At 43.3% G+C, this 12,549-nt stretch overlaps 1 protein-coding gene across 2 annotated transcripts; it reads right to left on the bottom strand.

Moving 5' to 3' along the window:
- Positions 1-9,827: 9,827 nt before the first annotated feature.
- LOC116935024 lies at positions 9,828-11,252 on the bottom strand. Of its 2 annotated transcripts, none has more exons than XM_045179749.1 (5): positions 10,942-11,252; positions 10,760-10,873; positions 10,313-10,690; positions 10,146-10,253; positions 9,828-10,072 (listed from the first exon to the last, which is right to left on the bottom strand). In XM_045179749.1, exons 1-5 carry the CDS (start codon positions 10,949-10,951, stop codon positions 9,843-9,845), a joined length of 840 nt encoding a protein of 279 aa, XP_045035684.1. In that variant the 5' UTR covers positions 10,952-11,252; the 3' UTR covers positions 9,828-9,842. The 2 variants fall into 2 exon arrangements, with proteins under 2 accessions (XP_045035684.1, XP_032798303.2); XM_032942412.2 differs by having other exon boundaries at positions 10,760-10,882; positions 10,942-11,251.
- Positions 11,253-12,549: the final 1,297 nt, after the last annotated feature.

Genomic DNA, 12,549 nt, shown 5'->3' with positions numbered 1-12,549 from the left:
TTTATAACTTGTCAATTCTTATTTTATTATACAGTTTATTATACTTTTCTGATTCCTGAACTTATCACCTTATGAGATGGTTATATTGTCGCGGGTGAAAAGGGGTAAATGTTTATCTCTTTACAGAGATGATTCACCCGCTCATTGAACTACGCTGCGACCGTGGGAATGAATCATTGCAGATAATCAGTGCTAGAAGTAGATACGGAGACATGCGCTCCGGAAGGGGCGTAATTAGCATAGCAGTATAAATGCAAGTGTAAAATTCGGTAAAAGACAAGTTCCCTGGTTTCCCTAGAGTTCTTCAGACGCTTCTCCAACTTTTTGGTAATGGTTATCCCTTTTGTTTGAGTTAAACCATTGTTTAGAATTTAAGTCATCACTTGTTGTATTTGTTTGTTCTTGTCCCAATACAACTCGTGTGACAATTGGTGGAGACGCAGCTCGTTACCCGTAAGTGACGAATTAGTGCTGCAGAGTTTTAATTTTTGAGACGCAGCTCGTTACCAGTAAGTAACGAATTTTTTGCTGCGGTGTGGCAATTATTGAAGACGCAGCTCGTTGCCTGAGAGTAAACGAAGTCGTGCTGCAGTCATTGTTAGCCGATGCCGAAGAGGACAAACCCACGGCTACCTAGTTGCCCAAGAGACCCCAGCCGACGATTACATCCGCTTCGAGAACTGTCAAGCGTTCCGGTAGAAACTTCACCTACCCCAGCCTCATCGTTGGAGAGTGGAACTTCCTTTGTTGGTGAAGCCCTAAATTTTGAAGGTCCTATTCCAAAGGACCATTTGACCAAAGAAGCTGACAGTCAGGGTGAATCAGTCGAGACTGGAAGAGATTCAGACTCGGATTCAGAAACCGAGGTCGTTTTGAGAACTGCAAGTCCAGTTGTTCCAGTCAGTGGACAACAATTTATAGTGCCATCAGGGCCTATTGTGCAGCCACAAAGACAAGCTATGGCAGCTGTCAGAAAATTTATTAGCCCGCCTATCTTTCGAGGTAGTCCGGATGAAGATGCGCGCCAATGGATGGAGCGCTACGAGACAATTTCCTCCCATAATGGATGGGGTGACGCCGAAAAACGTAATAACTTCAATATGTACTTGGACGATACTGCTAGAAACTGGTTCCTGTGTGCAAGAATCCCGAACGGCTGGGAAGACACGACAGCACAACCTGCTGCAGGAGGGAACCCTGCCACACCTGCAGTTACCGGCCTTCGTTCGATGTTTTTAAAAGAGTTTCAACCGGACAACTATGGCCTTTTCCAAGAAACAAGACTAAGAAGCAGAACACAAGGAATGGATGAGCCAACTGTTAGGTACTATTATGAAATCCTCAACCTTTGCAGACTGGTCGACTCGAATATGTCGGAAGCACACCGATTGGAGCACCTTTTTCGAGGCCTTCGACCAGCCCTTCTTAGAAAAATTTACCCGTTGAAACCTAAAACATGTGAAGAGTTTTTAACACTGGCCAAAGCTTATACGGAAGCGTCGCTCATGTCAGAAGCAAGAGGATGGAAGGATGCGGCAATGGAACCACATAAACCTCTTGAGCAGGCACCAAACCTTTCCGTCGTCTATCCAGACCAGCAAGCAGAATTTATGAAGTCAATGCGTGAGTTAATCCAAGACACGTGTGAGAAATTAATGGCAAAGGAGCAAGAGAAGGCAAAAGGGCTCTACAAGCCAAAAGGACGTTCTACTGACGGGAGACCATTTTGTTTCCACTGCAAGAAACCCGGGCACGTCGCTCGGCAATGTTTCAAAAATCCAGAATCTCCAAATTATAAAGCTCCGACACGGGATGCAGCGCCAGCTACGCCGTCAACGGCGAATACAGCAGTAAATCTGGCGACCCAAGCTCCTAACGTACAGGAAGAAAAACACCTGTTGAACTTCGATGGAACAAACTTGATTAAAGAACCTGTGTTTTGTGGTGAGGTGAATGCAACAGCAGTAATTGACACTGGTGCAGCAGTGACAGTCATCTCTCCTGAATTATTGAAGAAAACACAATTCGTTCAGCAGCCATGGAGTGGTTCCGGAATTATTCTCGCGAACGGTTCACGAGTGATGCCCGAAGGAGCAGCCGAAATCCTGGTGACGCACAAAAACAGATCTGTGAAAGGAAAAGCAATCGTTATGGCAATGTCAGGAATTGAACTTTTGATGGGAAATGATTTTCTCAAACAATTTGGATCTATACGGATTAATTACCAGACGGAGAAACCTCTTCTCACTATGGGTGATTTACCGCTTGCAGTAATCTCCCTCCCTGCGAAGGAAGAAACAGAAGATACTGTGTTAGTATCCAACGAGCGTCAGGAAATTCCAGCGTATTCAATTAAACCGGTTCCAACGAAAGTTTCTAGTAAACTGGAAGGCGCTTGTGTCCTGAAACCATCAGTTTCACTGATGGCCACGACAAGTCTGTCTACGGGTCACGCCCTTGTGCAGAAGGACCTGGAAAACATTCCTGTAGCAAATCTGTCTCCCAAATCAGTGTGGCTGGAGAAAGGTGTAACATTGGGGACTTTAGAAGAAATCCAAGAAGTGGAAAAAGCAGAAGAATCTGGTGAAGTTCCAGGAACAAATGCTACGATTGAAGAAATGGATGAAAAAACTAAAAATTTATTGGATAATTTGAAAAGCAGAATTGGAGAAAACCTGCACGAGGATAAAAAAAGTGAGGTATTGAAAATTCTCAAAAGTTCCATCAGCTGTTTCGCATTTAGTGAAGATGATTTGGGGCACTGTACGTTGGTGGAGCACGACATTAACACTGGAGTTAACCCTCCAATTCACCAGCTCCCTTATAAGAGTGCCTGGAAGGAACGAGCTGTGATCCAGGAACAGGTGGAAGGAATGTTACGCCAGGGAATAATTGAACACTCGGACAGCCCTTGGTCTTCACCTGTGGTCCTAGTAAAGAAGAAAGATGGAACTTGGCGTTTTTGTGTTGATTATCGCAAACTTAATGCAGTGACCGTAAAAGATTCCTACCCGCTGCCTCGTGTGGCCGATACATTGAGCCGCCTGGAGGGGGCTACAATCTTCTCCAGCATTGATCTCCAATCCGGTTATCACCAGGTGCCAGTTGCCAGCAAGGATAGACCGAAAACAGCTTTCGTAACTGCGGATGGATTATATCAGTTCCGTGCTCTTCCATTTGGATTAACTAATGCCCCGGGCACATTTCAGCGGGCAATGGATATTATTTTAGCCGGACTTCGATGGACAACGTGCCTGGTGTACCTAGATGACGTCATCGTCTACTCGGCAACGTTCGAACAACATTTGGAACGACTCCAATCAGTGCTGGATTGCCTTGCAAAAGCCAACCTGAAACTAAAATGGTCAAAATGCTCATTTGCTAAGAATACATTAAAAGTATTAGGTCACGTCGTTACCAAGGAAGGTGTTGGTCCGGATCCTGAAAAACTAGAGGCGGTGGAAAATTTTCCATCTCCAGCAGTAGGCCATTCAACAGCAAATAAAGTCAAACGAGTACAAAGCTTCCTGGGATTGTGCTCCTATTACCGGCGTCACATCCAGAATTTCGCAGCCATCGCACGTCCGCTTACATCGCTAACAAAGAAAGACATTCCATTCATTTGGGGAACGGATCAAGTTAGTAGCTTCAACGCTCTAAAAGCAGCACTTACATCAGCTCCAGTGCTAGCTCATCCAAACTACGAGTTACCGATGGAAATTCTACCGGACGCCTGTGGTTTCGGCATAGGAGGTGTACTAGCACAGCGCATCGATGGAGTTGAAAGACCAGTAGCTTACGCAAGCCGCTTATTATCAAAATCAGAAACAAATTATTCTATCACGGAGAAAGAATGCCTCGCATTAGTATGGTGCCTTACCAAGTTTCGATGTTTTGTGTGGGGTTGTCAAGTGAAAGTGATCACCGATCATCAAGCGTTGTGTTGGTTAATGAGCAAACGGGACCTCTCCGGACGTTTAGCGCGTTGGAGTCTCTCGCTTCAGGAGTACGATATAACTATCGTATATCGTAGTGGGAAAACACACGACAACGCCGACTGCCTCTCACGAAACCCACTTCAGCAGATCGAAGAAATGGAAGATGATCGATGTTTCATCGTTGCGGCCATTGGACCAAATGCAGTGGATATCCTTTCTCCCGAAGAAAACGGCTCATTTATCCGCAAACAAAGAGCTCACCGTGATTGGAGCGAAAAAATCTCGAAGCTCGAGGACGGAAAAGAAAGGGTGAAAAACTTCGTTCTGTGCAACGGAAAGCTCTACAAAGAAACTTTTAAGGATGGAAAAAATTACAGAAGATTATGTGTACCTGTGGAATGTCGTGAAAGAATTTTGCAAGCTTATCACGATGACATTGTTTCCGGTCATTTAGGCATCAAGCGGACCCTCCACAAAATTTGCAGTCGATTCTTTTGGCCGAAAATGAATCTCGACATAACTCGCTACGTTCAGAGTTGCGTGAGCTGTCAAGGAAGAAAAGGAGTTCCAGATAAACCTCCTGGATTCCTGCAATGCATAAAAGTAGAAAGACCTTTTGAGAAATTGGGTATGGATCTGCTAGGTCCATTCCCTTTGTCTCATAAGGGTAACAAAATGATAATTGTTGCAGTAGATTACCTAACTAAATGGGTTGAGCTGAAAGCTATGCCAACCGGCAAAGCAGAAGATGTCGCTGAGTTCTTCGTTAACCAAATTTTTCTTCGCCATGGAGCTCCAGAACAAATCATCACTGATCGAGGAAAATGCTTCGTTGCTGAGTTAACTCAGGCAGTGGTCAAAAAATTACACACCAACCACAAAACAACATCCAGTTATCATCCTCAAGCAAACGGGGCTGTGGAAAGAATGAATCATACGTTAGCAGCAATGCTTTCCATGTATGTTAGTACTGACCAGCGGGATTGGGATGAGACCCTACAGTATGTGTGCTTTGCGTACAACACAGCCAGGCAAGAATCCACAGGATACTCTCCATTCTTTCTCCTCTACGGACGCGAGCCGAAATTACCAATCGACCTGGAGCTGGGCGCGGATCCGAATCCATTGTTGACAGAAGATGGCGCCACAAGAGATTACGCAGATCGCCTATTGATCGAATTATCGACAGCTAAAGAAATAGTGAAAACTAGAATGGAAGAGGTAAAAAACAAACAGAAAGAGAGGTACGACTCACATCATCGGGATCTGTCCTTCCAATCCGGAGATTTAGTGCTAGTGTACAAACCATTCAGAAAAGTGGGAAAATCCGAAAAACTCCTTCACCGGTGGTTGGGACCTTTTAAAGTGTTGAGGAAAACCACGCCGGTGAATTATGAGGTGACATCAGCAACCGGTCGAGGGAAAACGGATATTGTGCACGTCATCCGTATGAAGCCATTCTTTGAAGCCTCAAATGAATGGCAGCTCCCACAAGAAATAGCTCCAAACAATTTAGAAGAAACCACCGAAAAAGAACACAGGGAAGATCAAGAAATTGAATCACAAGATGTACCAGCAGTTACCAGCCCTCAAGCGGTAGCAGGTGACAAGGAAACAGTTACCGAACATCCCACAGCAGATGGCGTCGTGGTAGCGCCCTCCACTTCAACTGAAATAGCACAAGCTCAAAGGCCCATCCGTAACAGAAGACCACCCGCTAGGTACCTAACTTGCTTGGTACCATTCTTGATGCTCCTGTTTACGGTCTTCAATCCACCAATGGTTACGGCACTGATCCTGAGAGAAAACACGATTTTTAAAGAACATGTAGATGTCGCTTTCAGTGAATCAGCATGGACAATCGTAACTGACCTCGATTTAGGGCCGGCTGGAGCAGCAATAGCTTACTTGCAACAGAAAATTCTCCAACAACAAGCAGTGGCAGACAAGTGGAAACAGCAAGGATCTCGACCACAAAAAATAGCAGCCAAAAGAATTTTCAGCAAATTACGAAGTTTCTCGAAGGAACTGGAGAGCGTGACCGAGCAATTCGCGACCGTGAAAGAAGCCTTAAACACCAACCCAAGAAACCGACGTAGTCTCATCGACGGAGGTGGATCAGCTCTCAAATGGCTTTTTGGCGTTTCAACACAGCAGGACCTAGAAGAATTAAACAGTCAGGTGCAACAGGTTAAACTGAATCAAAAGGAAATGATACACATTATGGACAAGCAAGCTACCGTTCTGAACGAATCGTTGTGGGAATCCAGAGCCAACTCTCAGTTGATTAGAGAGCTCCGAGGACAGTTTGCGTCCTTGCAAAGCGTGACCGCACAATTATTAGAGTGGAATACAAAGCTAGAAGAGCTTGACTTAGACCATTTCGAGTATTTCTTCCAGCTGGACGACACGTTTGAGGCGCTGAATCAAATCCTGCAATGGCTACACCAACTTGCCGATAGCCTCAACATAGGATTCAGTCTATTAGCAAACGGGCATTTAGCCCCTCAAATCGTTTCCCCAGCACGATTTAACGCAGTGATTAAAAATGTCAACCGACAATTACCTAGAGGATGGTCAATTTCCAGCGATGAGCTTTGGGTGGCTTATCGTGAATCCACAGTCACGGTGGCAGCATTGGAACATCATTTCAGGATCTTCATTCAGGTCCCTATCTTCGATCATGCTCAACAGTATAAGCTGTTTCAGATCATCAACCTGCCGGGGGCTGCAGATAATGGAACGCATAGTGTCAGCTTTAGCAACTTACCAAACTTTCTTGCAGTAGCAGCTGACCTCGAAACATTCCTGGAACTCTCCAAAGACGACGTCCGGGAGTGCAGTAAAATAGGTCGACCGTTATGTAAATTCCATACGGGCATCAGCAAACGGAACGCTCGCAAGTCCTGCGCCATAGCAGCATTCATGAACGATGTACCTCGAATCAAGACGCAGTGCCGGAAAAAATTTGCAGATTGGCGAGGTCCAGAAGTCGTATACATTGGAGCAAATCAATGGGCCTTCTCGGCGACGAAACCACACGACATAGTATTCTCATGTCCACCCAATGTTGGACAACCGCCCCTAAGAACGCTAACATTACCAGCGGTTGGAATATTTGAAGTACCTTTGGGTTGTACGGCGAGAACAGAAGATTGGGTCTTCCCAGCCAGCATGGAGGGAAGCATAGAAGCCCCGAACCTTCAAGCGGCGGTGCTGCCATCTGTCAACGTTTTTTCTCAGGACCCAACCAGTAACAGCAGCGGGAAGCACGTCATCATCGAAATTCCGCGGGAGAACACGAGTTCGATAGACATCATTAGTGAATTACTTCAACGGAATGACCGCGCCAGGTTAGCTGCTGAAATGACGGGGGAACAAATTCACAACCTTGTGACCAAAGTGGATAAACAGATGGAGACATCTTCTGCCCGATACCCATATGAATTAATAATAATAGCTGTAGTATTAAGTATGGGAATCACATTTTTGGGTTATAAATTTTACCTACTTAGTGCAAGGTTAGCTGCTCACGAACAGCACGATGTGGTCAGCCTACCACCCGAAGACCGCGGGAGGGAAGAGTTGGAAATGCAGAACCCGTAAAACAATAATTCACCTCCCGTAGTTATTATGCACCTATAGTAATCATGTACCATTGTGTCAAACTTAGCCTATGATGCCCTCTAGCGTAGAAACAAGCAAAGAGAAGAGTTGTGTTAAAAAATGTATTGAAAATTCAAAAAGGGAATACCGGATTGCAATTGACAAAGGAAAAAATTATAAGGCTTCAGATTCCGGATTCTCCCCCCAGAGGTTCAAAACTTCCAGCGCGACCAGTCGGGCTGCCAGCCGAGCCTCCACCGTGGAGAACAAAACCTCTGAATGGAAGTCGGAACGTCGGGGGACGGATGATAAACATCCTCACCTGACTCAAGCCACCACAGAAGTCTAGCATAGTTGTGGGAATAAAAATCGCGATACTTCGCGTAGCCGGGATACGTACTAAAAGAATGAAGAAGAAAAAAAAAAAAAAAAAAAAAAAGTTAAAATCATGATGAAGAAATTTCCTAGAACACAAAGGGAAACATACCTGTAATAGAAGTCCAATTCCCAAACTTCCCCTGAAAACGGTGTAAAATCCAAAGAGGTACCCGTAACCTTAGCATCGTTTAGGAGTGTGGCAAACAGCCTCCGATCACTTACATTCAGGCGACGGTACCGGCTCACGGGATTACGGAAGGCAATCTCAGCGAAGCGCACAACGGCAACGTCAAAATACCGCCAGTCGGACAATACATCGGAAAGGGTGAACATCTTGAAAGACCTGTATCACACCAAAACTGAAAATGAACTGTGCCAGCAGAAAGGCTGTGCCCGATTTTTATTCAGTTTCAATAACCTTCGAGGATCACAATCATTGCCTATCAGTTCCATTTCTTTTACATTGGTGTTATAGTTAGTGTTAACAAGGGTAACCTTCATGCTTTATCGCAGGTAGATAAGTACAGTCGGGTCGCCTGTCTTAAAGAAGGGGGACCTGTCGCGGGTGAAAAGGGGTAAATGTTTATCTCTTTACAGAGATGATTCACCCGCTCATTGAACTACGCTGCGACCGTGGGAATGAATCATTGCAGATAATCAGTGCTAGAAGTAGATACGGAGACATGCGCTCCGGAAGGGGCGTAATTAGCATAGCAGTATAAATGCAAGTGTAAAATTCGGTAAAAGACAAGTTCCCTGGTTTCCCTAGAGTTCTTCAGACGCTTCTCCAACTTTTTGGTAATGGTTATCCCTTTTGTTTGAGTTAAACCATTGTTTAGAATTTAAGTCATCACTTGTTGTATTTGTTTGTTCTTGTCCCAATACAACTCGTGTGACAATATTGTTTGGTTTTGTTGCAAGTTTTAAAGATGTGTTGATAATAAATTTGAATTTCCCCCCCACTGGCGAAGGGCATGTAATGCTCGTAGCTGATTGGCCATTCATTTAGTTCACTTTTCAATGAGAAAAACACGGAATAAAATGAATTTTAATGCATCATAAGATGCACTGATTCGTAAGGCATGTGAAAAATACAATCTAACGCACTAATTATGACAATAACTGCCCAAACGAACATGCCAAAATTCCATGTTTTCTGTCATTCCCCTTCCTCCCCAATTTAGACTAAAACTTAAAAGAATTTATTGTGACTTAGTTATTCGTCGTAACTTAATAAAATTTATAGAATTGGATAGATCTTAATGAGATCTTTGCAATTATGCAAAATTTTAATTAAAAAAGTGAAAAAGAAAAAGGTTTAAAACAGTTTCAACTTTTTCGTTTTTGTAGTCTAGCGCAATACTTGACCTAACTGAGAAAACGAAAAAGTTGAAACTTGTTTTAAACCTTTTTCTTTTCACTTTTTTAATTAAAATTTTGCATAATTGCAAAGATCTCATTAAGATCTATCCAATTCTATAAATTTTATTAAGTTACGACGAATAACTAAGTCACAATAAATTCTTTTTAAGTTTTAGTCTAAATTGGGGAGGAAGGGGAATGACAGAAAACATGGAATTTTGGCATGTTCGTTTGGGCAGTTATTGTCATAATTAGTGCGTTAGATTGTATTTTTCACATGCCTTACGAATCAGTGCATCTTATGATGCATTAAAATTCATTTTATTCCGTGTTTTTCTCATTGAAAAGTGAACTAAATGAATGGCCAATCAGCTACGAGCATTACATGCCCTTCGCCAGTGGGGGAAATTCAAATTTATTATCAACACATCTTTAAAACTTGCAACAAAACCAAACAATATAACCATCTCATAAGGTGATAAGTTCAGGAATCAGAAAAGTATAATAAACTGTATAATAAAATAAGAATTGACAAGTTATAAATCGGTTCAAATTGTTTTATTCTTTGTAGCGATGGAAAAAAACTACACGTAACATGATAGACACAACATTCTTCGTCAGAAGCCTGAGATGATGCCAGAATTCCAAAACATCCTGATGAAACAAGACGGTAAATCGCTCTGGCGTCCCAGGCCAAAATCCGGATGAAATGTAATCTTCTACGGTAGGGAAAGTTGACTTTTCGCAGTTTTGGCAATGGAACACTGGTAAGTTTAAGTCCAATCTACCTATGTATTGAAATAATTTTTAGAGAAAATTATCCGCGTTATAGAAGAAATTTAAGCCAATTAACTTTGATACCTTTTCTGGTGACTACGTAGCATGATTTTGAGCTTGCGATGAGGCAACTTGTTTCCCGGCTATCACATTCGGTGCAAATCGGGGGAGGAAAAAGCGGCACATGAACCCCTGTAAACGAAAAATAAATTTTAATCATCGTAAGATAAAAATAAAAAGATAACAATTACGTTGCTCGACGACTTCTCCACGAGAAGTGATAAATTCAGTAGGAAGCAATGATTTGAAAGATGAATCTGTCTTAAAATACATCCTTTGATGGGATGGATCGTACGAATGCCGCTTTCTGTCACAACTAAAACAGAGGTAATTGCAACAGTCCTTACATTTGATGATTCCATATCCAGAAATTGCCTTGCAAAGGCCACAAAGATTCTGGTTTGCTGTGTATGAATCCACTAGAGATCCATAAACGATTTCTTGTTTGGATTTCCATGATTCAAAAGCAGTTTCTTTACACATTGGTTTCTGCGTTAAGTTTTTGGACGTGAAGTGAACGTTGTTGAATTCTTGTAAAACATTCTGCTCTAAAGCACTGTGAAAATCATCTAAACAATGTATGGCCAAAGATGTTAGTATAACTAATAAGCAATTTGTGTTTTAAGATTGTTTGATACCATGGTCCATGAGTGAACTTTCCACGATTGGTGGTGAAGGTGATCGAAGCTCACTTTCCTTTGCTGGTGAAGATGATGGAGATTCAGTTTCCTCTAGAGCATGTGGGATGTTACCTGAACATTCTATGAAGATGGATTATTACTTAGTAACTAGTGTGCTTATGTTGCTGCTGACTTATTACCTTCGTTCATGAGTGATGTTCCATGAAGCTCAGCTTCCTGTGTAGGGATGGTAGCTGCAAGGGACGAATTAGATTTCCGAGTCCAAGGTTTTCTTGAAACATTATGGGTACCACCCAAATTTCCATATGTCAAAACTCCTACGGGATTTTTTCTTCTTTTTACCCCAAAGCCATTGACTGTAGAGTATTTACAGTTGCGATTGCTGAAACTGCCACCAGGAGCGCTGAAAACCTAGAACATTCGCTCACTCGGGCTGAGCGAATGGAAAAGCTCACCCGGGCAGAGCTAGCTCGCTACAACTCGTGTTGAAAACCACACTGTGTACATCAGGAAAATGTGGGAACGGAAAGCAGAAAGACATAGAAGGATGTAAGGGTGAAGAGAGCCAATCAGAGGGCCGGGATAGTCCCACTGGGATGTACGGGTGACGGTCTCGACCCTTCGAGACCGTCTCGCGGAGACCAAGTTGTAAGGACAAACGGTTTCCGAGATTCTATGGCGAATTGGCGACCAGGCCGGACCCTATCGGGAACTTCCTGGACGGAGTGAGGGCCCCTAGTGGTACTACCAAGAGTCATGAACCCCTGGTTACTCCACTATGGCTATCTTCCCTCTCAGAAAAGGGGTACCATCTTGCGGGATTTTCTATACAAAAAACGAGGGTTTTGGGTCGGGGCGTATGGGTGATTTTTCGCGCGGTGGGACTGCCATCTAGCTACAAATGAGTTTCTACGTGGAGGAAAACAACACACCCGCAAGAGGCGCTACCACCGGGCGGAAAATCACTCGTTTCGCCCCGACCCAAAGCCCTAGTTTTTTCGTATAGTAAACCCCGCAAGAAGGTACCCCTTTTCTGAGAGGAAAGATAGCCATAGTGGAGGAACCAGGGGTATATGACCATGGCACTACTAATTATGAGTACAAAATTTTAATTTATTTTTTTTTTTGAACAACGTGCCATTTCGTGTTTTGCGGGAAAAAAGAGCGGAGGTACACACTCCACATGTCGCAGATCGCCCCGTTTCCTCCGTGGATCAGCTGATAGTTATTGGGGGACGCAGCGCATGTTTGATATTTAAAAATCCCTATTGCCTTCTTGTTACAAGTGGCCCTTTCCCAATAAAGATTCAAGACACGTGGGTGGCGCTGTTTTCGCTGAAATCTAAATAGTTTTTCGCTCTTCTTTGTTTGTAGGGCTCGGCCCCGATTACCCGAGAACCAGCTTACCACTGGAATGTACTGGCGCTACACACATAAAATTTGCATTTTTAAGTTTTTTTGTTGTTGTTGCTTAGCGCCAGTAACTTCCGGTAGTAAGCTGGTTCTCGGGTAATCGGGGCCGAGCCCTATTTGTTTGTTCCCCTCACCAGATCAACGGGAAAAAAGTTTTTCCAAGAGGGACCTAGCCGTGCACGGCAACTAGATTTAATTTTCAAAATAAAAAGTTGTCAAGGAACTTTTGAAAAAAAGCTCTAAATAGAAGACTTAGTATACTTAGTATACTTAATTTTATCGATTTTAAATTTGTTCATATGATTTGGAACAATTAGGCAACGTCGCTTGGAAAAAAGGGGAAAAGGGAGAAAAGCAAAGTATATAAACCCTGA

Source organism: Daphnia magna, linkage group LG10 (assembly GCF_020631705.1).
Source record: "Daphnia magna isolate NIES linkage group LG10, ASM2063170v1.1, whole genome shotgun sequence".
Taxonomy (NCBI): domain Eukaryota; kingdom Metazoa; phylum Arthropoda; class Branchiopoda; order Diplostraca; family Daphniidae; genus Daphnia; species Daphnia magna.
This window is presented reverse-complemented; position numbering and strand designations above follow the sequence as displayed.

Excerpts from the sequence above, each read along its gene's own strand:
- LOC116935024 (XM_032942412.2), bottom strand. Across the intron at positions 10,691-10,759 it reads AAGTTCACTCATGGACCATG|ATGATTTTCACAGTGCTTTA; the intron begins GTATCAAACAAT and ends TACATTGTTTAG. Across the intron at positions 10,254-10,312 it reads TGGAGAAGTCGTCGAGCAAC|GGGTTCATGTGCCGCTTTTT; the intron begins GTAATTGTTATC and ends TTTCGTTTACAG.